We start from the raw sequence: 26,210 nt of genomic DNA on the forward strand, positions 1-26,210 counted from the left end.
CAATCAAGAGTTACTAGTATGAAAAATATTGACTGAGCTTAGTTGCAATCAAGAGTTACTCAAATGGTTCAAATGGCTCTGAGCACTATGGGACTTAACTTCTGAGATCATCAGTCCCCTTGAACTTGGAACTACTTAAACCTAAGTAACCTAAGGACATCACACACATCCATGCCCGAGGTAGGATTCGAACCTGCGCCCGTAGTGGTCGCGCGGTTCCAGACTGAAGCGCCTAGAACCGCTCGGCCACCCCGGCCGGCAAGAGTTACTACTAAAACCATAAACGTACACTAAACGTCAGGTAAAGCCTAACTTTGTATCACACATTTTGTCCCTTTTGAGATGTGTAGGTCTTTCTACACACAATCAATTTTGTTTCACAGTTTTTCAAAAGCGACAATATCTATATTTCAGTCATGATTTTAACTTACCATTATAATCAGTAATCCACTTATATTCAATTATGATGCCTGTAAATTGTAATTACTTCAAACGGCTTATGCACTTAATTGATCATTTTACATTCAACGAACAAATACTCCAGTACTTTGTGCAATTAAATCTTTATCTCACTTTCACAAACAAAACAGTCTTACAACTTATTTAGCCAGTGTACTTTACCATTAATCTAGTTCAATGTCCTTTAAAGATAATTAGAGTACTGTGTCTGCATTCACTTTTGTTACTGTGGGAGAAACTCTTTCAGCCTTCTCATTGTCTGAGGCATACTAGGCTATAATAAGAACTGATTATCAAGTGATGGTAGGTTCTCATGTAAGCCCCGACGTTCGGAAGTTAAGTATTGTTTAAACAGTTAATTATAACCTCACTATCCATTGTATCTTTGAATTCCGTGGACATACATAATGCATCACTTGCAAAACCAGGTGCCTTACCCTGATACCACATATTGTTCGAGGACGTCGTCGCGACAACTCTTCATTTAGGCTACACTGGATGTACGGTTGCACTCGGTATAGGTTTGATTCAGCAAGGCCTTGGGGGACACTTTGCTGCGTGGTAAGTCTGATTTATTTCGTGTTTTGCGTATTTTCTTCAAATACTGTACAATTTCCTCTTGATATGGCCAACAATGCCATGACGTGGTTTGTTTGGATAGAGGAGAACGCCTTTTGGCGACACTAGAAAACAGATGGGTAACATTAGCATTATTACTTTCTGCAGTAGCTGTTCCAAAACAAACAAAACATTTCATACGTAACAACTAGCACAGGGCAGAGTAATCGTATATACAAACCCATAAAAACAATCACTCAGTTAAAAAGTTTAAATGCAAACTTGTTGCCCAGTCAAAACATTCACTAGCTGGATTATCTCGAACGTAAACATATGAGTAAAATATTCAATGCATAGACAGATGCTCTTACACCACGTGTCAAACGCAAATGAAAACAAGTCTAGCATCAAAGAAATACATATTGTACATCTTGCTTGTGATATCTAGAAGTAAATTTAAGTAAATCGATATCACTGTGAATGATTTTTCTGCTAACATTAGTTTTTATGGAAGTAGCTACAATCGTAAAACTACACAGCGTCCTACTTATACTTAAGACCTATTAAATTATGGAACTGTTAACCGCTAAAATGAGTATATGATCTCAGAACATTAATATTGAAAAAATAAATCATTCATTACTTCTCGATTATATCGTGCACATATATTTAATGCACACCATGAAATTGGGATCTAATATTTAAGCTACATTTTGGAAGTATTTTGCGTAAGTAGCAAAATGGAGCAGCATTTTCCGTAAGATGAACTGTTGGAAGCTACGTTGGGTCGATATCCTCTTCCTGAAAATGCTGGCAACATAAAATGGTCCTGTGTAGACGTTCGCCATTTCTTTCTTCTCATGGTATTCTCCCATAGAGCTTTCTGATATTGTTATTTCGAAAATCTGAAATCGTACAAGCGAAAAATGCGCTACAGAACGCTTAAAGAAGTAGGACAAATTTGTTTGTAATAAAAGTGGAAAAATAACAGGCTACCGAGACAGTTTATGCATGAAATATTCAGCTTTCTTTCCATCAAGAACGGCGTGCTCCATGACTGTATTAATGAAGCCCAAGACAGGAGAAAGAGCAGCATCCGTCATAAATTTCTTATCTGTTTATTGCAGATCGATTTCAGCTACTGTTAGCTGTCTTCAGTGCATTATATCCAAGTCATGATGACACATCGTAAATATATTAGGACATGGTACCATTTCACATTACAAATAAGAAACAAATCGGTAGCGTCTAGTGGTACCATGTGCTACTATTTTTACAATGAGTCATCGCAAGTTGGATGTAATGCAGTGAAAATAGCTAAACGGTAGCTGAAATCGATTTGCAATAAAGAGGTCAAAAATGTATGACAAATGTTGCGATTCCTCTATATTACAAACGAAGTAACATTCCTATACATTTCGGGTCGCAATCTGAGCGATTTGTGCACCCAAGGACCACGCATGTCTACATTGTAGTTCAAAGTACTTCCGAAAGCTAGACAATCCTGTGCATGCAAGCTAAGAACAAAGGTATTTTCGCTTCACAGTTGTGACGTCACGGCTTTAGGTAATGGCACCTGCCAAAACCCAGACGTTAAATCTACACTAGACATAAACTTCACACTATATAAATTCTCTAACAGTTCATTTATATTTTCAGGCTAATGATTCTCCTTAATTATTAACCTCTTCGGCTTTCTTGCACCTAACACTGTCCTCACTGACCCATCCTTCTTTTTATAGAGCTACATTGGAATTACATTTTTCATTTCTGCCTAACTCTATTACATTCCAATCCAACTTCATTTTTACTCTAGCCATCACTACCACTTGATCTGCCATAACAATAAAAAAATGACTTGACCATAATTATTTCATGTGGTATCACTCTCAAAGTGTATTCTAGTTAACAACTCCGTAGGCCGATCTGAAAACAACTGTTTGTATCTACACTATAGGAAGTAAGTTGCATTTTCTCTTCTTCAGATAAATGAACCATCTCAACCATCATATATATTTGTTCTGCAGTGCACATCTCCTCGCTTTCCTCATATTCCTGTAGCAAGTGAGCCATTTATTCGCTCATTTTTAATTCCCTTTCAAATCAGATCCTTTCTGGCACCCTCCAGTATCTAATTCTACCATTATAACCTTTATTATTATGTTACAATCACAGTTAGACAAAAATAATTCGTGATATAATATTCATAGAGATTAAAATATGAATTGTATCAAAAAGATGGTAACTGATTTTGAAATCTAATAAAATTTCCTTCACAGTTGTACTGCTACAGGCCCCAGTTAGCGCTACTACGTCCGTATCCTTACACCTAATTTGTTACCAAAATGATACCTAATAACCAAAATCCAATATTGCCTCATTTTACACCACTATTCCCATAATAATATCAATGTTTGGTAGGACTTTTCCAATAGTTACCCTGTTTATTTCTTTTCCCAATAAATCAGCTTCTATTTCCTCCCTATTCTCTTCCGCCACTGTATAAACACTCTAATGTGTTTCCCCACATACATTTCTATATCATCTTTAAGTAATTCAATGAATATACTTTCAGTTTCTTGTTCCTCACACTCCTCTCGAACTTCAATTGACAAACTGATCTGGTGCCAAACTTTTATTAACTTCAGCATAGGATACTTAGGCACAAAGACTATAATCAGCCTTCTCATCTCCCATCCAGTAACAATTCATACCTTCATCTGAGGTCACATGTTCATTATTGAGGAAAACATGTGTTTCATTATAACATCAGGGCAACCTCCAAGAGCAATATCCATACTACCATACATCCATACTTTAATAATCACTTCATCACCAGTATAATAAAATTATCATTTACATTAATTGACACTTGCATATCAACAAAAAATATATTTTACAGCATCATTACTACAAGTATCATCAACACTAGTATCTACTTCGCTTTGTAGAAGGTCTCCCTCACGATTCATTCCTTTATTTGAAGTCACTTGTTCATCATTGAGGAAAACACGTGTTTCATTATAACATCAGGGCAACGTCGAAGAGCAATATTCTTACTACCATACATCCATACTTTAATAACCACTTCATCACCAGTATAATAAAATTATCATTTACATTAATTGACGCTTGCATATGAACAAAAAATATATTTTACAGCATCGTTACTACAAGCATCATCAATACTAGTCTCTACTTCACTTTGTATAAGTTCTCCCTCACTGTTTACACAATTCCTCTCATTACTTATCAATGCATGTAGACCTACGTCACAATTGCTTTAACTGCTATAAATTATTTTGACCCTTGAGTTCATATGTACTTCTGCTTTTCCATGTGATAAAACAAAAGTGTCTGTTTCAGATGTTTCAGTAATTTTAGCTGAAACAAAACCTGAACAGTTTTCAGTATCCTCTAGCTTAGCCACTCCAATTCTCTCAAATACTGCTCCAATATGAACATTATCTTGGTCACGATTTACTCCATTTATTACAGCGACTTCTCCTCCAAAATGCCTCATGTGAATCTTAATTGAGGTACCAGCTAGTTTCCTGACCACTCTGTTCTATTGCGCCAAGTAAAATTCTTACCATCGTAATTTATCCTGCCCCAATTCATACTTTCTGTTTCTGTTCCATTAACCTTGATCTGTAACATAGAACCTGTTGTAGCTGTGGGTGGATGATGTTACAACACACACTTCACAAATTAGTGTGTGATTACAATATGAACGAGTTTATTTGCATATTTACAAAATGATCAGAAAACTGAGAATACTTCATATATTTGTTATTCTCAAATGCATCTTTCCCAAACACTGTCAGTTCAGTAGTACTGTGCATCAGTGGCTGAAGTACAGTGTTAAATCACAGGCTGAGTGTATTTGGATTAGTTGCATCGTATTATGCTCTTCTATCCTCATTGCAAATCTTGTGCAGTCTGGTAGGCACTAGTCAGAGGACAACCTGAGGCAGAGCTCTGAGTGCAGCGGTTTAAATAGGTCCTTGGACCAGCCACACTTGCAGGCAGTGAGTTGGCACGAATTTGACACCCTCTGGTGTTGTGTGTAGCGCCACATGGCGGTGTACGGCGAGCCTTCTCGCGCTCACGGCAGCCAGTTTTAATGTCTAGTCTGCAGAGATGTGAGTGTGACACAGTGCACTGTGTGTAGTCAATAATGACACCGACGTTACCGCATTCCCCCTCACCCACCCACCACCTCAAAAGTTGAGCACTATTAATTCTTAGCGTGGGGTACCCGACGGCGTGGGAGAGATCTGCGCCGTTTTGCTGCTGATGGCTAAACGCAGCGTGATGGAAAATGGTGTCGGGCAAGCCGCATCCCAACATTTGTTTTGCAGATACCCTAGGAATATCTGGCACAAAACCAGAGGTCTGTCCAGCGCCACCGGCGTGTCCAGCACAGGCACTGCTGAGGATGTCGAAGACTGTATGGGTGATGCTCTACTGATGTCAGTGACTGATGTCACTCAGAATGTTGGCGGGTACTGCAGCTGTGGCATCGATGGTGTGGGCAAGTAAGGGCAGAGTCGTGTCCGCAGCTAGTGGTCGAGTGGCTAGCATTGCTACCTCTGGATCACAGGGTCACGGGTTCGATTCCCAGGCGGGTTGGGGATTTTCTCTGCCTGGGGACTGGGCGTTTGTGTTGTTCTCATCATTCACAAAAGTGGCTGGATTGTACTGTGTACATAATGGGAATGTGTACAGGTGCTGATGACCACGCAGGTGAGCGCCCCACAAACGAAACATCGTCATCATCATCATCATCATCATCATCTGCAGAGTCGTCTGATCACCCATGCCACTCAAACGTCAGGGGCCGGAAGAGGCTGCTTGGGGGGAGTAGTCTGTGTTGGAACTAGCATTTCTGGAACGTGAAAATTTATGACAAGGTCACAACAGTCACACAAACGAAGTAGGTTTTGATGTCGTCGACATGTGTCCAATTTGCCACGAACGGTATAATGAACTTAGACAGTTGCCTGAGTGACAACATCGGCCTCATTTCTGGGGGTTGGTGAGGAACATTGTCCTTCATTGCAAAGTCAACATCTGAAGCAGAGTGTAGATGTTGATATAGTGGCAACAGGGTGCAGGGTCGACGCCCATGTAATAATTACGCCGGCGAAGCGATTAGAAACGGCAAAGTATAACAGGTGCTCAGAAACAGTCACAAAGTATTTTCCCCACGAGTGTAAAACACGGTGTTTGGATATCTACGCCTTGAAAGTGTGAGTGAAACATTCGGCTTCAACCTTTCATTGAGGGTAGAACTGTGGTGTTCAGTTATGTTGAATTCAATTTTGTAGGCAAAACTGTTGAAATTCCAACGTAGAAAATTGTGGACCCCTGTCCAAAACGACAGACTGTGGCGAACTTTCTAAACACTGTGGTTTGGTGTTACTGGCGCTGTACTGTTGCGGAAACGACTTAGATCCATGAGACATACCAATGCTCGCCGTAAGGGGACCTACCGTACGTCACAGTCAGACAAACCAATGCGTCGCAATGGTAACATAGTAAATGCATACCAAGAATCGAAGACAAAAAGACTACAGAAGGACAAAAGTGTGGAATACAGGAAACATAATGGTCAAAGACATAAGAACTTGAGTTAAAAAGGAAGTAAAAAATACAGGTAAACCAAGATAACACCTGCATCACCCTGGATCTCACTTTATAATGCTTATACTATTGGTACGCATCACTTTCGTGTTATTGATCTTGTTTTGGTCTTTTGTAAGCTTATATGCATCTATGATGCGATTTTCCTTATGATAGTGATGTCTTCTTGATACTTAGGACGGTGAGGTTGTTGCTATTCCTTACGGTTTTATTTGTTGAAATTAACTCGTTAGCATACCATTTTTAGCAGGTTTTTAGACTCACTGACATATTCCCATATATACGTATTTTATGAATTTCATTGATTTAGGATTGATGTCAACCTGACGGTAGCAGTGGGTTTTGAGTCTGTTATAAGCTACTGTTGTGTATCACAAGTTTTACTATATGGTTTGGGGACTTCTAGGGTATGTAAGCTTGTGCTAATATATTAATTGTTTTATAGCCTTGGTTTTCCTCGTAATTTGGTGGGTGTCGATTTAGTATTGTTCCATTCCATGACTGGTTTATAGTATGAGGACATTTAACAACTGCTTTTCGCTCGCAGTTGTTTCCCCTTTTTTCGGCAGTGTGTTGCTTAATTAGTGGGCTTATACTTTGGTGTCTGGTTTGTTTTCTCACAGCTCCCTTACTTTTAACTTGCCTATTGCGATACAGTTTGCTTTGTGTCAGTTCCTATTTGTATGGTGGACGTGTCATTTTATAAATAGGTCGATAGTATGACGCCTTATATTCAAAAGAAAATAGTAATTACATAGTCAATTGAAATTTTGGAGGACTCCCCTTAGTGAATATGGATTGAGTCATTGTTCATTTCACTCTAATATTTTCCCACCTCTTAACTGATGTAAGGGACACCAAGTCATCTCTTATTTCTTTTTTTTTTTTGTATTTGATATGTAAGCGTTCGGTTTTATGTCTGGCTACATTTTTGATGTTGTTTAATTAATTTTGTCATCAGTAGACAACACTAGGGCGATTTCTTTGTGCCCTATTGTGTACTTCGTAGTTACATCAAACGTTTTATTTTGAATAAGGATATGTTTTTTGTAGGACCTATTCTCTTTCTCGCCTATAAGAATTATGTAGGTTTTTGTATTTAAAAAATACATAAAATAGTAAATAAATAAATAAATAGTGAAAAAAATGGAGAAGTGTGTATCTTATGTACCAAGGAATGAAAGCTTTATTGCAGTAAAGGCTGTGTTAATAAATCTAATACCGAGAGAGAAGGTTCAGCAGCATTCATCAATGGAACTCTGTTTTCTGACCAACCAATTAATGGGTCATAAAGCTTTTAACCGAGCGTCCGTTTCGTGTCGTAGTACTCTAAGGCTACTGCTGAACAATTGCATCCGTTCATCTTTCATGTTTTTCCTGATGGCGAAGACGTCTTGCAACAAGGCCATAACCGTGCTTCATTGGTTCGAGGAGCATGACAGTGAAGTTATGTTGATGTCTTGGGCACCAGATTCGCCTGCTCTAAGCCCGATGGAACTCCTCTCCGACACTATCAGACCTTCGCGCACACAGACCACTGGGCCATAACTGCGTCACCTACCAGTGGCGTATCGCTCCACCGGAAACCTACCAAAGATATGTCCATGCTACTGACTGAAGGTCGGTGGGACATCCACTGTTCACTTATGTAATGCAATGAAACACCTGTAGCCGTCATTTCGATGTTATTTATTACACAGGTTAAGGCAAAAGTCTGGATGTACCCTACCAAAGTCGAAGGGTGCGGGGTGTCTGCAGCTACGAGCCCAACTCTATAGGAGCGGTGGCGACAGCGGCGGCCATCCTGAAATCCGCCATCTTGAATTTGGAGTACGCGTTTCAGATGGGAAGGAGCTCAAGTAGCACATTATTCTGAAGTGATTCTTTCTCAGAAATACACCTATGAACTTGTCGAGAAGTTGTTGTTGTGGTCTTCAGTCCTAAGACTGCTTTCATGCAGCTCTCCATGCTACTCTAAAAATCGTAGAGAGAGACCAAGAGATGAATACACTGAACGGATTCAGAAGGATGTAGGTTGCAGTAAGTACTGGGAGATGAAGAAGCTTGCACAGGATAGAGTAAAAATCGTAGAGGGAGACCAAGAGATGAATACACTGAACGGATTCAGAAGGATGTAGGTTGCAGTAAGTACTGGGAGATGAAGAAGTTTGCACAGGATACCCTCCACGGTGCCCTCCCATACTAAATAGGTGATCCCTTGATGCCTCAGAATATGCCCTACCAACCGAACCCTTCTTCTAGTCAAGCTGTGCCATAAATTTCTCTTCTCTCCAATTCTATTCAATACCTCCTCATTAGTTATGTTATCTAACCATCTAATCTTCAGCATTCTTCTGCAGCACCACATTTCGAAAGCTTCTATTCTCTTCTTGTCCAAACTATTCATCGTCCACGTTTCACTTCCATACATGGCTACACTCCATGCAAATAGTTTCAAAAACAATTTCCTGACACTTAAATCCATACTCGATGTTAACAAATTTCTCTTAATCAGAAACGCTTTCCTTGCCATTGTCAGTCTACATTTTATGTCCTCTCTACTTCGATCATCGTCAGTTATTTTGCTCCCCAAATAGCAAAACTCATTTACTACTCTAAGCGGCTCATTTCCTAATCTAATTCCCGCAGTATCACCCGATTTAATTCGACTACATTCCATTACCTTCGTTTTGCTTTTGTGGATGTTTATCTTATATCCTCCTCTCAAGACACTGTTCACTCCGTTCAGCTGCTCTTCCAGGTCCTTTGCTGTCTCTGACAGAACTACAATGTCATCGGCGAACCTCGAAGTTTTTATTTCTTCTCTCTGTCTAACTCCCTTCCCAACCACTGCTTCCCTTTCATGCCCCTCGGCCTTTACAACTGCCATCTGGTTTCTGTACAAATTGTAAATAGCCTTTCGCTCCCTGTATTTTACCCCTGCCACCTTCGTAATTTGGAAGAGTGTATTCCAGTCAACATTGTCAAAAGCTTTCTCCAAGACTACAAATGATAGAAGCGTAGGTTTGCCTTTCCATAACCTATCTTCTAAGATAAGTCGTAGGGTCAGTATGGCCTGGCGTGTTCCAACATTCCTACGGAATCCGAAATGATCTTCCCCGAGATCGGCTTCTTCCAGTTTTTCCATTCGTTGGTAAATAATTCGTGTTAGGACCTGTTAAATTTTAGAACACCTGTCAGAATTGACGTTACAGAGTATCCCGATGCGACCTCTAGTGCGCCGGACACAAAATCGGAGCCATTTTTGCCAGTCCTGCCGCACATGCCGCAGTATCTGTGGGTCAACAGAGACGCACGCCTCCTCAATGGATCGCTAAAGATGGCCTACACTATTGATTTTTACTTCATACACAGCTGATTTCAGATGTTGCCGCAAATAAAAGTCAAGAGATGTAAGATCATGGGAGAATTCGACAGAACCCATCCTACCAATTCAGTGACCTTCTGTTCATCCAGAAACAGTCATCATTAGCATAGTGGGGAGGTGTACCATCTTGTTGAAGAGGGCTGGGAACTCACCCTGCCATTAACAACATTGGAAGCACATAATCACGGAGCATGTTACACAACTGGCCATTAAAATTGCTACACCACGAAGCTGACATGCTACAGACGCCAAATTTAACCGATAGGAAGAAGATGCTGTGATATGCAAATGATTAGCTTTTCAGAGCATTTACACAAGGTTGCCGCCGGTGGCGCCACCTACAACGTGCTGAAATGAGGGAAGTTTCCAACCGATTTCTCATACACAAACAGCAGTTGATGGGCGTTGCCTGGTGAAACGTTGTTGTGATACCTCGTGTAAGGAGGACAAATGCGTACCATCACATTTCCGACTTTGATAAAGGTAGCCTATCGTGATTGTGGTTTACCGGATCGCGACATTGCTCCCTTCGTCGGTCGAGATCCAATGACTGCTAGCAGAATATAGGATCGGTGGGTTCAGGAGTGTAATACGGAACGCCGTGCTGGATCCCAACGGCTTCGTATCACTAGCAGTCGAGATGACAGGCGTCTTATCCGCATGGCTGTACGGATCGTTTCGATCGTTTCGATCCCTGAGTCAACAGATGGGGACGTTTGTAAGACAACAACTATTTGCACGGATAGTTTGACGACGTTTGCAGCAGCATGGACTATCAGCTCGGAGACCACGGCTGCGGTTACCCTTGACGCTCCATCACAGAGAGGAGCGCTTGCGATAGTGTACTCAACGACGAACCTAGGTGCACGAATGGCAAAACGTCATTTTTTCGGATGAATCCAGGTTCTGTTTAGAGCATCATGATGGTCGCATCCGTGTTTGGCAACATCGCCGTGAACGCACATTGGAAGCGTGTATTCTTCATCGCCATACTGGCGTATCACCCGGCGTGATGGTATGGGGTGCCATCGGTTACACTTCTCGGTCACCTCTTGTTCGCATTGACGGCACTTTGAACAGTGGACATTTCAGATGTGTTACGACCCGTGGCTCTACCCTTCGTTCGATCCCTGCGAAACCCTACATTTCAGCAGGATAATGCACGACCGCATGTTGTAGGTCCTGTATGGGCCTTTCTGGATAGAGAAAATGCCCTGGCCAGCACATTCTCCAGATCTCTCACCAATTGAAAATGTCTGGTCAGTGCTGGCCGAGCTACTGGCTCGTCACAATACGCCAGTCACTACTCTTGATGAACTGTGGTATCGTGATGAAGCTACATGGGCAGCTGTACCTATACACACCATCCAAGCTTTGTTTGACTCAATGCGCAGGCGTATCAAGACCGTTATTACGGCCAGAGGTGGTTGTTCTGGATATTGATTTCTCAGGATCTGTTGTTGTTGTTGTTGTTGTGGTCTTCAGTCCTGAGACTGGTTTGATGCAGCTCTCCATGCTACTCTATGCTGTGCAAGCTTCTTCATCTCCCAGTACCTACTGCAACCTACATCCTTCTGAATCTGCTTAGTGTATTCATCTCTTGGTCTCCCCCTATGATTTTTACCCTCCACGCTGCCCTCCAATACTAAATTGGTGATCCCTTGATGCCTCAGAACATGTCCTACCAACCGATCCCTTCTTCTGGTCAAGTTGTGCCACAGGATCTATGGATCCAAATTGCTTGAAAATGTAATCACATGTCAGTTCTAGTATAATATATTTGTCCGATGAAGACCCGTTTATGATCTGCATTTCTTCTTCGTGTAGCAATTTTAATAGGCAGTAGTGTAATATTCCTCTCCCAATTCGATGTTGCACCAATAAACACCGGATCCACGAATCTTAGTTCCAAAATCCCACACTAAACCATCACTTTTCACCACCAAAACATTTACAGGGAGCCACTCACAAGTGGCTTGCAGCCAACCAGTAATGATGATTCTGTTGGTTTACTTCTTCTTGCTCATAAAAACTAGCTTCGTCACTGAACGACACCGGTCGTATGAAGTTGGTTTACTTTTACACTGATCCAAAGCCCATTCTGCTAACAGCACGCATCGATCAGAGTCATTTTCCGAGAGACGATGTTGCGCATGTAATTTTATGGGTGCCAGTGGTGTGTGTACAACACACGCAGGATTAAATGGTGACTGACACCAGATATTGCTGACAACCGGTGGGTACTGGGATGTGGACTTTTCACAAATGATGCCAGAATTGCTGTTGCAATCTCCTAGTCAGTGGCTGTTCCTGGGCGTCCATTGCTTAGTTTGTCCACCACAGAACCTGTTGCACGAAATTTGTACAGTAACTTGGATACTGTCATATGAAAAGATGCCGGGCACTGAAGTCAGGGGAAGTCACTCTGGTACTTCGTCCACCACTCATTAACACAATTTCATTGCATCCCTGCTGTGTAAGTGCTACTGTGGATCACCTGCAACAATAAAAACAATTGATCACTTCCTTGCTATTTCAAAGTTTAACAGATCATAACTAAATGGTTCAAATGGCTCTGAGCACTATGGGACTTAACATCTATGGTCATCAGTCCCCTCGAACTTAGAACTACTTAAACCTAACTAACCTAAGGACATCACACAACACCCAGTCATCACGAGGCAGAGAAAATCCCTGACCCCGAGATCGTAACTCCTACACAAGCAAAGATATCCTAAAACAGATTTCACACGTGTGTTCCTGAGAAAGAGGCAGTTTAAAATGGTGTGCCATATGACCCCCTTCCCATTTGAAACACGTAACCCAAATCCAAGATGGCGGAGTTCAAGGTGGTCGCCACTTTCACCATAGCTCCTATAAGTCGCGCCCTGCAGACACCCCATACCAGAGGCCATAATGATTCCTCAACACTCGTGTATCCAGACTTTCGCCTCACCCTGTGTAGCAACCAGGTTTGTTGACACAGTGGATCATCTCCAGGCCTTAACTGACGCTGAGAGGGTGAACCCCAGTCATATACACTATCCCATCAGTGGCCAACATCTATGAACTGGCTTCCATAGGCTACTGTAACAGCGATTTTGTGTCTCAAACACCAGCCACCAGTCACCAAAACTGATTGCTATGTGATAAATAACATCAAAGGGACACCTGCAGGTGTGTCATTACCAGGGTAAACCCAAAAGTAAGGTCTCCTATTTTCTTATGAGTACACAGACCTGTTTATTTCTGCAATGGTTTACATCAGTTGACAGCTTGAACATTTAGCTATTATTCGACATAATCACTATTTCTGTCGATGCATTTTTGTAGACACTGAAGCAGTTTTTGTATGCCCATGTCATACCAGCTTGCCGCCACGCTGTTCAGAAAGTTATGAACCTCTTCTTTCACCTTGTCGTTGGAGCTGAATCACTTTCCAGCCAAATGTTCTTTTAACCTATGGAACAGGTGATAGTCACTGGATGCCAAGTCAGGACTATAGGGTAGGTGGATGGGTGATCATGTTCCACTGAAACTGTTGCAGGAGATTAACGGTTTGCCGAGCGATGTGTGGACGAGCGTTGTCATGGAGTATGTGTACGCCCTTGCTAAACATTCCTCTTCTCCGGTTCTGAACTGCACGATTGAGTTTTTTCAGAGTCCCACAGTACCTGTCAAAGTTAACTGTGGTCCCATCGATTCAGCTCCGACGACGAGGTGGAAGAAAAGGTTCATAACTTTCTAAACAGCATGGCGGTGAGCTGGTATGACATGGGTGTACAAAAACTGACACAGCGTTTACAAAAATGCATCGACAGAAATGGTGATTATGTCGAAAAACAACTAAATGTTCAAGATGTAAACTGATGTAAACCATTGCAGAAATAAACAGGTCTACCCCATGAATCATTGACCTTGCCGTTGGTGGGGAGGCTTGCGTGCCTCAGCGATACAGATGGCCGTACCGTAGGTGCAACCACAACGGAGGGGTATCTGTTGAGAGGGCAACAGTCTGGATGATTGACTGATCTGGCCTTGCAACACTAACCAAAACGGCCTTGCTGTGCTGGTACTGCGAACGGGTGAAAGCAAGGGGAAACTACAGCCGTAATTTTTCCCGAGGGCATGCTGCTTTATTGTATGGTTAAATGATGATGGCGTCCTCTTGGGTAAAATATTTCGGAGGTAAAATAGTCCCCCATTCGGATCTCCGGGCGGGGACTACTCAAGAGGACATCGTTATCAGGAGAAAGAAAACTGGCGTTCTACGGATCGGAGCGTGGAATGTCAGATCCCTTAATCGGGCAGGTAGTTTAGAAAATTCAAAAAGAGAAATGGATGGGTTGAAGTTAGATATAGTGGGAATTAGTGAAGTTCGGTGGCAGGAGGAACAAGACTTTTGGTCAGGTGAATGCAGGGTTATAAATACACTCCTGGAAATTGAAATAAGAACACCGTGAATTCATTGTCCCAGGAAGGGGAAACTTTATTGACACATTCCTGGGGTCAGATACATCACATGATCACACTGACAGAACCACAGGCACATAGACACAGGCAACAGAGCATGCACAATGTCGGCACTAGTACAGTGTATATCCACCTTTCGCAGCAATGCAGACTGCTATTCTCCCATGGAGACGATCGTAGAGATGCTGGATGTAGTCCTGTGGAACGGCTTGCCATGCCATTTCCACCTGGCGCCTCAGTTGGACCAGCGTTCGTGCTGGACGTGCAGACCGCGTGAGACGACGCTTCATCCAGTCCCAAACATGCTCAATGGGGGACAGATCCGGAGATCTTGCTGGCCAGGGTAGTTGACTTACACCTTCTAGAGCACGTTGGGTGGCACGGGATACATGCGGACGTGCATTGTCCTGTTGGAACAGCAAGTTCCCTTGCCGGTCTAGGAATGGTAGAACGATGGGTTCGATGACGGTTTGGATGTACCGTGCACTATTCAGTGTCCCCTCGACGATCACCAGTGGTGTACGGCCAGTGTAGGAGATCGCTCCCCACACCATGATGCCGGGTGTTGTCCCTGTGTGCCTCGGTCGTATGCAGTCCTGATTGTGGCGTTCACCTGCACGGCGCCAAACACGCATACGACCATCATTCGCACCAAGGCAGAAGCGACTCTCATCGCTGAAGACGACACGTCTCCATTCGTCCCTCCATTCACGCCTGTCGCGACACCACTGGAGGCGGGCTGCACGATGTTGGGGCGTGAGCGGAAGACGGCCTAACGGTGTGCAGGACCGTAGCCCAGCTTCATGGAGACGGTTGCGAATGGTCCTCGCCGATACCCCAGGAGCAACAGTGTCCCTAATTTGCTGGGAAGTGGCGGTGCGGTCCCCTACGGCACTGCGTAGGATCCTACAGTCTTGGCGTGCATCTGTGCGTCGCTGCGGTCCGGTCCCAGGTCGACGGGCACGTGCACCTTCCGCCGACCACTGGCGACAACATCGATGTACTGTGGAGACCTCACGCCCCACGTGTTGAGCAATTCGGCGGTACGTCCACCCGGCCTCCCGCATGCCCACTATACGCCCTCGCTCAAAGTCCGTCAACTGCACATACGGTTCACGTCCACGCTGTCGCGGCATGCTACCAGTGTTAAAGACTGCGATGGAGCTCCGTATGCCACGGCAAACTGGCTGACACTGACGGCGGCGGTGCACAAATGCTGCGCAGCTAGCGCCATTTGACGGCCAACGCCGCGGTTCTTGGTGTGTCCGCTGTGCCGTGCGTGTGGTCATTGCTTGTACAGCCCTCTCGCAGTGTCCGGAGCAAGTATGGTGGGTCTGACACACCGGTGTCAATGTGTTCTTTTTTCCATTTCCAGGAGTGTACAAAATCAAATAGGGGTAATGCAGGAGTAGGTTTAATAATGAATAAAAAAATAGGAGCGCAGGTAAGCTATTACCAACAGCATAGTGAACGCATTATTGTGGGCAAAATAGACACGAAGCCCATGCCTACTACAGTAGTACAAGTTTATATGCCAACTAGCTATGCAGATGATGAAGAAATTGATGAAATGTGTGATGAGATAAAAGAAATTATTCAGGGAGTGAAGGGAGACGAAAAGTTAATAGTCATGGGTGACTGGAATTCGAGAGTAGCAAAAGGGAGAGAAGGAAACATAGTGGGTGAATGTGGATTGGGGGAGAGAAATGAAAGAGGAAGCCGTCTGGTAGAATTTTGCACAAAGCATAACTTAATCATAGCTAACACTTGGTTCAAGAATCATAAAAGAAGGTTGTATACATGGAAGAGTCCTGGAGATACTAGAAGGTATCAGATAGATTATATAATGGTAAGACAGAAATTTAGGAACCAGGTTTTAAATTGTAAGACATTTCCAGGGGCAGATGTGGACTCTTACCACAATCTATTGGTTATGAACTGTAGATTAAAACTGAAGAAACTGCAAAAAGGTGGGAATTTAAGGAGATGGGACCTGGATAAACTGATTACACCAGAGGTTGTAGAGAGTTTCGGGGAGAGCATACAGGAACAATTGACATGAATGGGGGAAAGAAATACAGTAGAAGAAGAATGGGTAGCTCTGAGGGAGGCAGCAGAGGATCAAGTAGGTAAAAAGACGAGGGCTAGTAGAAATCCTTGGGTAATAGAAGAAATATTGAATTGATGAAAGGAGAAAATATAAAAATGCAATAAATGAAGCAGGCAAAAATGAATACAAACGTCTCAAAAATGAGATCGACAGGAAGTGTAAAATGGCTAAGCAGGGATGGCTAGAGGACAAATGTAAGGATGTAGAGGCTTATCTCACTAGGGGTAAGATAGGTACTGCCTACAGGAAAATGAAAGTGACCTTTGGAGAAAAGAGAGCCACTTGTATGAATATCAAGAGCTCAGATGGAAACCCAGTTCTAAGCAAAGAAGGGAAAGAAGAAAGGTGGAAGAAGTATATAGAGGGTCTATACAAGGAGGATGTACTTGAGGACAATATTATGGAAATGGAGGAGGATGTAGATGAAGATGAAATTGGAGGTATGATACTGCATGAAGAGTTTCACAGAGCACTGAAAGCTCTGAGTCGAAACAAGGCCCCGGGAGTAGACAACATTCCATTAGAACTACTAACGGCCTTGGGAGAGCCAGTCCTGACAAAACTCTACCATCTGGTGAGCAATATGTGTGAGACAGGGGAAATACGCTCGGGCTTCAAGAAGAATATTATAATTCCAATCCCAAAGAAAGCAGGTGTTGACAGATGTGAAAATTACCGAGCTATCAGTTTAATAAGTCACAGCTGCAAAATATTAACGCGAATTCTTTACAGACGAATGGAAAAACTGGTAGAAGCCGACCTCGGGGAAGATCAGTTTGGATTCCGCAGAAATGTTGGAACACGTGAGGCAATACTGATCCTACGACTTATCTTAGAAAATAGATTAAAGAAAGGCAAAACTACATTTCTGGCATTTGTAGACGTAGAGAAAGCTTTTGACAATGTTGACTGGAATACTCTCTTTCAAATTCTAAAGGTTCAGGGGTAAAATACAGGGAGCGAAAAGCTATTTACATTTTGTACAGAAAACAGATGGCAGTTATAAGGGTCGAGGGGCATGAAAGGGAAGCAGCGATTAGGAGGGGAGTGACACAGGGTTGTAGCCTCTTCCCGATGTTATTCAATCTGTATATTGAGCAAGCAGTAAAGGAAACAAAAGAAAAATTCGGAATAGGTATTAAAATCCATGGGGAAGAAATAAAAACTTTGAGGTTCGCCGATGACATTGTAATTCTGTCAGACACAGCAAAGGACTTGGAAGAGCTGTTGAACGGAATGGACAGTGTCTTGAAAGGAGGATATAAGATGAACATCAACAAAAGCAAAACGAGGATAATGGAATGTAGTCGAATTAAGTCGGGTGATGCTGAGAGAATTAGATTAGGAAATGAGTCACTGAAAGTCGTAAAGGGGTTTTGCTATTTGGGTAGCAAATTAACTGATGATGGTCGAAGTAGAGAGGATATAAAATGTAGACTGGCAATGGCAAGGAAAGCGTTTCTGAAGAAGAGAAATTTGTTAACATCGGGTATAGATTTAAGTGTGAGGAAGTCGTTTCTGAAAGTATTTGTATGGAGTGTAGCCATGTATGGAAGTGAAACATGGACGATAAATAGTTTGGACAAGAAGAGAATAGACGCTTTCGAAATGTGGTGCTACAGAAGAATGCTGAAAATAAGGTGGGTAGATCACATAACTAATGAGGAGTTATTGAATAGAATTGGGGAGAAGAGGAGTTTGTGGCACAACTTGACAAGAAGAAAGGACCGGTTGGTAGAACATGTTCTGAGGCATCAAGGGAATACAAATTTAGCATTGGAGGGCAGCGTGGAGGGTAAAAATTGTAGAGGGAGACCAAGAGATGAATACACTAAGCAGATTCAGAAGGATGTACGTTGCAGTAAGTACAGGGAGATAAAGAAGGTTGCACAGGATGGAGTAGCATGGAGAGCTGCATCAAACCAGTCTCAGTACTGAAGACAACAACAACAACAACAACAGATATGTCGAACCCAGGTCACATAGAACAGCCACTGTACAGCGATCCACAAGTGGACTAGCCCACTATAAATCAGCTGGTCATTATGTTTTCGCCAACAAGTGTGTCGTGTGACCCATACGGCTTTATTCACAAAAATATTTTCCACATCGTGTAATACTTACGAACGCAGCAGCTTCATAACCCCAATATTGTTGCTTGAAACATGTAGTATTTACCATTCTTTCTGAATGTCAAGGGACGAATTTGCTAGTACTAGTCCTGTTAATCCACCAATTGTGAACAAGAAAATGAATCCTAGAGCTACCCTGTGCACAGTATTGACAACTACGAAATGTGTGACCAGCTGTGCTTCTGACTTCAGGTCGATTATCGACAACCGTCGATAGCTGCTGGGCCATGGCGTGGTGGCTGTGGCTGTTGGTGCTCGTGGTGGTGTGGTGCTGCGCCGGCGTGGTGGCGGTGCTGTGGAGGCTGTGGGCCACCAGGCCGCTCATAGACGCTCCGGGGCCACCCACACTGCCCATCATCGGGAACATCCTGCAATTCCGTGAGCTACCACTGACGGTCCGCATGCTACGAGACCTCTACGACCAATACGGAGACTTGACTAGGTGAGCTGGGAGAGTGGTTAGCTGTAACATAACACACACAGAGAAATGATGCTGCCTGGTCTCCGAAAATAAATAGCATAATTGTGGACGATGTCTAGTTTTGCACAAGTTGAAGCGTTAGGGAACTAGGGGCAAATCAGCATGGTTTCAGAATCAGCATGGTTTCAGCATGGTTTCAGAAAACATCGTTCTTCTGTAACGCAGCTAGCACTTTATTCGCACGAAGTAATGGCCGCTATCGACAGGGGATCTCAAGTTGATTCCGTATTTCTAGATTTGCGGAAAGCTTTTGACACCTTTCCTCACAAGCGACTTCTAATCAAGCTGCGGGCCTATGGGGTATCGTCTGAGTTGTGCGACTGAATTCGTGATTTCGTGTCAGGAAGGCCGCAGTTCGTAGTAATAGACGGCAAATAATCGTGTAAAACTGAAGTGATATCAGGTGTTCCCCAGGGAAGCGTCCTGGGACCTCTGCTGTTCCTGATCTATATAAATGACCTGGGTGACAATCTGAGCAATTCTCTTAGGTTGTTCGCAGATGATGCTGTAATTTAGCGTCCAGTAAGGTCATCCGAAGACCAGTATCAATTGGAAAGCGATTTAGAAAAGATTGCTGTATGGTGTGGCAGGTGGCAGTTGACGCTAAATAACGAAAATTGTGAGGCGATCCACATGAGTTCCAAGAGAAATCCGTTGGAATTCGATTACTCGATAAATAGTACAATTCTCAAGGCTGTCAATTCAACTACGTACCTGGGTGTTAAAATTACGAACAACTTCAGTTGGAAAGACCACATAGATAATACTGTGGGGAAGGCGAGCCAAAGGTTGCGTTTCATTGGCAGGACACTTAGAAGATGCAACAAGTCCACTAAAGAGACAGCTTACACTACACTCGTTCGTCCTCTGTTAGAATATTGCTGCTCGGTGTGGGATCCTCACCAGGTGGGATTGACGGAGGACATCGAAAGGGTGCAAAAAAGGGCAGCTCGTTTTGTATTATCACGTAATAGTGGAGAGAGTTGGCAGATATGATACGCGAGTTGGGATGGAAGTCATTAAAGCAAAGACGTTTTTCGTCGCGGCGAGATCTATTTACGAAATTTTAGTCACCAACTTTCTCTTCCGAATGCGAAAATATTTTCTTGAGCCCAACCTACATAGGTAGGAATGATCATCAAAATAAAATAAGAGAAATCAGAGCTCGAACAGAAAGGTTTAGGTGTTCGTTTTTCCCGCGCGCTGTTCGGGAGTGTAATGGTAGAGAGACAGTATGATTGTGGTTCGATGAAGCCTCTGCCAAGCACTTAAATGTGAATTGCAGAGTAATCATGTAGATGTAGATGTAGATGATCAACGATTCTTTTAGTACTAAATACGATGGGTGTCCGTAAAATAAGATTGCCAAGTACCTGCAGTCGCGAGGAACGCTATTACACTGCATCCGGCAACAATGGCGTTTAGCTTCGTTCTCCCTCACCCATTTTCCGCCCCGGTGAGCTGTTTGCGACGATCAGTCTTGGCTTGGCAGCCTTCAGAGACGGGACGCCGATCCGCATCTCACCCCAGAAGAGAATTACGCTCTGTGATTTGTTTCCTGTGTGCAAAGAAGACTATGCCGGTAGACATTCATTCCCAACTGTGTGAGGTCTATGGAGAAAGGCGTATGAGCGGAGAACATGCGTGAAAATGGTGGAGGGAACTCAAAGACTGACGTACAGACGCCCATGACGAACAGTGTTCTGGACGGCCATCGGTTTCGCACGAGACGACTGCGAAAGTGGATGCAGCAGTGGTGAAAGATCGAAGGCTGACAATTCACGAGCTCTGTGAGATGACCCCTGATGTCACCAGGATCAGCACTGAAAAAATTTTGACAACCATTTAAGGTACGCCAAGGTTTGTGCAATGTTGGTCCTGGGAATGCTTACGGAAGACCACAAACGGAAACGCATGGCAATGGACCTCGAATTTCTTCAGGCCTTCGCAACTGATGGTGAGGAGTTCTTAGACTCTATTGAGAATGAGGGCGAGACCTGGGTCCACTAATAACACCTAAAGCGAAAGAACAATCCGGTCGGTGGAAAGACACAGCGCCGAAGTAGCTGCGGGAATTTAAACAAACAATGTCCGCCGGGAAAATTGATGGCGAGCATGGTTTGGAACAGGAAGGGGTTCTTATTGCGCGAATTTTTGCCGGCCGGTACAACAATCGACGGCTACTGTGAGACGCTGAAGAACCTTCACCATGTGATCCAAAACAAGAGCACAATCACACGAAGGGAGTGCTTTTTCATCAGAACAACGCTCGTTCACGTATCACCCGTGTCACAACAAATCTCATGAAAAAAATTTGAATGGGATGCTGTCACACACCGGCCGTGCAACCCATAAATACTTCCAAGTGATTTCCATCTCTTCACGGAATTGAGGAAATACCTGAGTGGGACGCACTTCATAGCCACAGAGTGGCTGAAAGAAGATATTTTAAGCTACCTTTGTGGCACTGTCGGAGAGTTCTACAGTGCGGTCATAAAGAAGATGGTACACCACAAGCAAAAATGCATTGATCTCAACTGTGATTATGTCGACAAGTAGGTTTGAGTCTAAGCTTCCAAATATATTTCATTCAATGCCAATGAACATGCTTTTCGTTGTGGAAAATAATTGGGACGTTGTTTTATGGACAACCCTCTTAAAATTGGAAATTATCGTCCAGGAATTAGTGAGGTAACCGTCACGTGTCTGTTCTGGGTCCACTGCTTTTCTTAACAATCTAAGGACAATCATAAATTTTTATCATCATCTCGAAAAATAAATTTCGTGATTATTTTTTTGCTTGTTTGCAGAAGTATGTACACAGTACTTAAACATTTCGAAATCCCCACATCTCAGTAATCCAGCACGCCATATCGTGGCTACGCTCACCTGTATTTGGACTTGCGTAACATTTCCCCATCCGTCAAATCCACTCTAGTTAGCCGTACCTATCTGTCACTTCAAAATGTGCAGCAGTGGTACTCACTGATGATTAGATCCTGTAGAGCCATCACATTCTGAGAATGTTAATTGTGGCGTTTCAGCCAATGTTGCAAACAGTCTCTTATATTTTGTACCTGGTTAAGATTGAGCCAGTTGAAGAGAGACAGAGTGTCTGGGTGCTCTTGAGGGTTGTGTGTGTGGAGCCCTGTCAACACTGCTGTTCTAATCTTCGAAGACAAGTGTCTCCTCAACATACGCACCACGAAGATGTAGAAGGGAAATGCCAACATTTGGACGCCGAAATGGCTCAAATAATCATCCTAATTCATGTTCACGGTAAGCTGATGTGCGGGACCAGGTCATAGCAGGGAAAAAGCCCCTAAAACATCACAGAACCACTACCGGCCTGAACTACATCGTCCATGGACTGTGGGTTAATCACCTCATTGGAACGTCTGTGCAGTCGTCTCGTTTCATCATCTGGTACGAGGGAAAATTTTCCCTGTGCAAATAAAGAGATGTCGAACGCCAGAACAGAAATTTGATGAGGTGAGCTTATGGCGTCTCCTGGGAGACTGATTACAATATGGGCAGCATTTGACAACAATGGGCCGGCCGCGGTGGTCGAGCGGTTCTAGGCGCTTCACTCATGAACCGCGCGACTGCTATGGTCGCAGGTTCGAATCCTGCCTCGGGCATGGATGTGTGTGATGTCCTTAGGTTTGTTAGGTTTATGTAGTTCTAAGTTCTAGCGGACTGATGACCTCAGCTGTTAAGTCCCATAGTGCTCAGAGCCATTTGAAACATTTTTTTGACAAAGTGCAACAGATCAAATGTCACAAAAAAGGTTAATCAGCATAAAGGGGAGGAGCTTCATGTGTTGAGAAAGTATGTTATGTCATTTCAGTGATTACCCTATGGAGTAAAATTTACAAAGAACTTGGCGGTGTTAGCCCCTTATCAGTGCTTATCAGTATGAAGTCGTTTCCTGTTTTTAGGCAGGCTCGTCCCCCTACATCTGTAATGTGTCCTCGACATCCCGAATATTAGAACTGCTACAGAGCTAATGTCCGAGGTGGTCCCGCAGATTACCTATCAGGAACAGACCTGAGGATTTTGCTGACAATGGGGACACCTCAACATCGTCAGATAGTTGATAGGGACACATGCGATCTGTAAATGAGCATTAGCCTGTTGAAGAAGTCAGCAGAGTGCTGCCACATGGCAGCTAACACACTGTTACGTCACCGTTCCTTGAGTGACTGCCAGCCATGACCTGAAGTTATTATCTATCGCTGCCCACCCCATGACGCTAGAAGTAACTCAGCTGTGGCTGTCCAAGACACTGGAAGAATCGAACCTCTCCCAAGTCGTCGCCATACGGGACGACAATAATCGTTTGCGGTAATGAGTTGCTATGATCCATTGCTGATGTGATGCAGTTTGTCAACAGTTCGTGATTCTACTTCATTTCACCTTTGCAAAACGCAGCCATTTGTGTCGTGGAGTCAATGGCAGCCCACGCGTGGGACAGCAATTCCGTAGTCCACCTGCTGCCAGTCTCCCACCAGTGGCACAAAATGTCGCTGGGAGTCCATCACCTGTTCTCAGCTGGCACGCACGAGCCTGAAGGGTTTGATGCAAGACGATCCTCCCTTTTGTCAACAGGCATGGACGAAAGGTGCGTTAACGGCATGTGTGCCTCCATTCATATTCCCATGCGGTCCAACATCGGGCCACTGTCACATCCAAATGATACAGAAATCTGACTACTGCGCAATTCATCCAGCTGAAACCCCAACGAAAACCCACATTGAGGCCTCTTTCAAGCCACTTCAGGTGCTGTTAATGCTTGAAAGTTGTGTGTGTGTGAGATTAAAAGTGCAGACTAATCCCATAAGCAGTACTGATCAAGCCCTGATATTTTCAACATGTGCAACGTGTACAATTCTAATGCCAAAAAAAAAAAAAAAAAAAAAAAAAAAAGTGTAAACGCGATCTGTCTCGTAAATTGAATGATAAATAGTCTTACACGCACTGTCATAAACTAAGTGTGACATACAGAATGAAATCACAATGAAATGTACACCCTTAGCTGCTTACAGGTGTTGACATACGTCAACGGGGACAGATGAAAATGTGTGCCCCGACCGGGACTCGAACCTGGGATCTCCTGCTTACATGGCAGACGCTCTATCCATTTTATTTTATTTTTTTACTTTTTTTTAAATCTCATTTTGTTCCCTTTCGTTCGTTGTATCTGCTCGGGGCGGACGTCGTAAGACACCTGTTTAAGTTCGTTGTTCGTCGATGAACTCAGTTTTTGGTAGGGAGATAGTATGATTGTGGTTCAATGAACCCTCTGCCAAGCACTTAAATGTGAATTGCAGAGTATTCATGTAGACGTAGACATAGACCTGACCACAGGTGCCTACCTTCCAGAACAGGGGCAGTTCTGTCCTGTTCAAGATGCTGACAAGAGACCCCCTCAGTCCTCTGAAGAAATTAATAGTAAATTCAAGCCATGGGTTTTATCCAATCGCATGTGTGGGAGGGAAAGTCACGTGTATGGGCGCAGGAGTGTCTTGCAGAGCAGAACACAGTTGCTCCTCTCCTGTGATCCACACCTGGAATAGAGCAGTAGTCTTCCTTGGTAGGCTCTGGAACCCATGACCGACCACCACAGTACTTATGGTCAGCCGGCTCCCCCCCCGGTTGTACCATTTATTTAGGTTGTTCGTCCTTCTCTTCGATCATAAATATAATAGACTGGCCCTGACGTCATTTTCGTGGCTCCAACATCTCTGGGCTGAAGTCACCTGAATGTTGGCAAAACATGGTTGTTTCGTGTTGCGCTTATGGCTGTACTCAGCGTTTTGTCGGGGGAAATGGCATTACATTTCACGTGTAAGTGTTTCTATGATAGTGCAGATGCGTTTATTGAAATCTGCTGACGTGACTTTAATGTTTTTTTTTTTTTTTTTTACACTTGAAATAGGGTATCACGCAAATTAAAGTGTTGAAAGTGATGCCTGTAACGTCAGACTCATATTACATTTTGGAAAGTATCTGCGATAATTCGGTTACAGAAGTAAGTATAACTGTTCCTCGTTCCTACTCATAGGTTCCCTAAGGATGAAAACCGAAGGCAGCTTTGGATACAGGCCCTGAAACGGAAAAACTTTAAGCCATCTGCACATACGCGCCTTTTTGTATATACAAGTGAGATTATAATAAGGTAAGAACACCTATAGTCGACACATGAAGAGGATGTTTTTCTACCTTCTAATACTATTAAATAGCTGTAGGCTCCAAAATTATTTTCTGAAACTTCAAAGCCTCACCTTTTATCCAAAAAAAATTTTTTTTTTTAGACTGATAGTTTAAACTTTTGTAAAAATAGTGGGAACTGAACCTTTGAAGTGCACCTAAAATTGATACTCTAAAATGGACCTGCTCCTAAAGTCGACAATTTTGGCACCTATAGTTGACATAATTCCCATATCCCATTTTCTTTTATAAGTGACTAGAGCTGAAAACGCGGCGAATCCAATGTTTAAAGTTTTGACACGAGCCCACTCTTACTGTTTAAAACAATTTTAACGACATTTTACTTTAATTGATAATTTATAGTAATTTCGTCCCGCTGCCCACCAGAGTGGCGTTCGATGTATTTGTTAGATTTTATAAATGGTACTGTGAACAAATCCAGGTCAAATGTAGTTCTGACATAATTTTTCGCACATAAAAAAGTAATTTTTGTTGGAAGCGTTTGGCAGTCAATTGAGAAATGTGGGCAAAGTACGATACAAACATAGGATGGGAACAGCTGATTTGAAATCCCGCCACGTTTTGCCAACAGTCACGTGGTTTATGTTGGAGCCACACCAGCCCTATAGCTTCTGCACAGCAAGGCCAGTCTACTAGTATCTATGGACGAAGGTCCTTCTAGACTGGTCTACACCTGGTAACTTCCTCCCTAACTGTGCCCTTTGTACCACGTACATTGAAATAACT

At 43.2% G+C, this 26,210-nt stretch overlaps 1 protein-coding gene across 1 annotated transcript in view; it reads left to right on the forward strand.

The window, feature by feature from the left end:
- The first annotated feature begins 917 nt into the window (after positions 1 to 917).
- The window catches only part of LOC124551266 (cytochrome P450 4C1-like), a 161,854-nt gene continuing 136,561 nt past the window's right edge, over positions 918 to 26,210 (forward strand). Inside the window, exons 1-2 of the mRNA XM_047126265.1 lie at positions 918 to 1,020; positions 18,962 to 19,211. Coding sequence (XP_046982221.1) covers positions 18,997 to 19,211 — 215 coding nt within the window. The 5' untranslated portion in view covers positions 918 to 1,020; positions 18,962 to 18,996. The remainder of the gene's footprint in view (positions 1,021 to 18,961; positions 19,212 to 26,210) is intronic.

The sequence above is a fragment of the Schistocerca americana genome, chromosome 9, assembly GCF_021461395.2.
Source record: "Schistocerca americana isolate TAMUIC-IGC-003095 chromosome 9, iqSchAmer2.1, whole genome shotgun sequence".
Taxonomy (NCBI): Eukaryota; Metazoa; Arthropoda; class Insecta; order Orthoptera; family Acrididae; genus Schistocerca; species Schistocerca americana.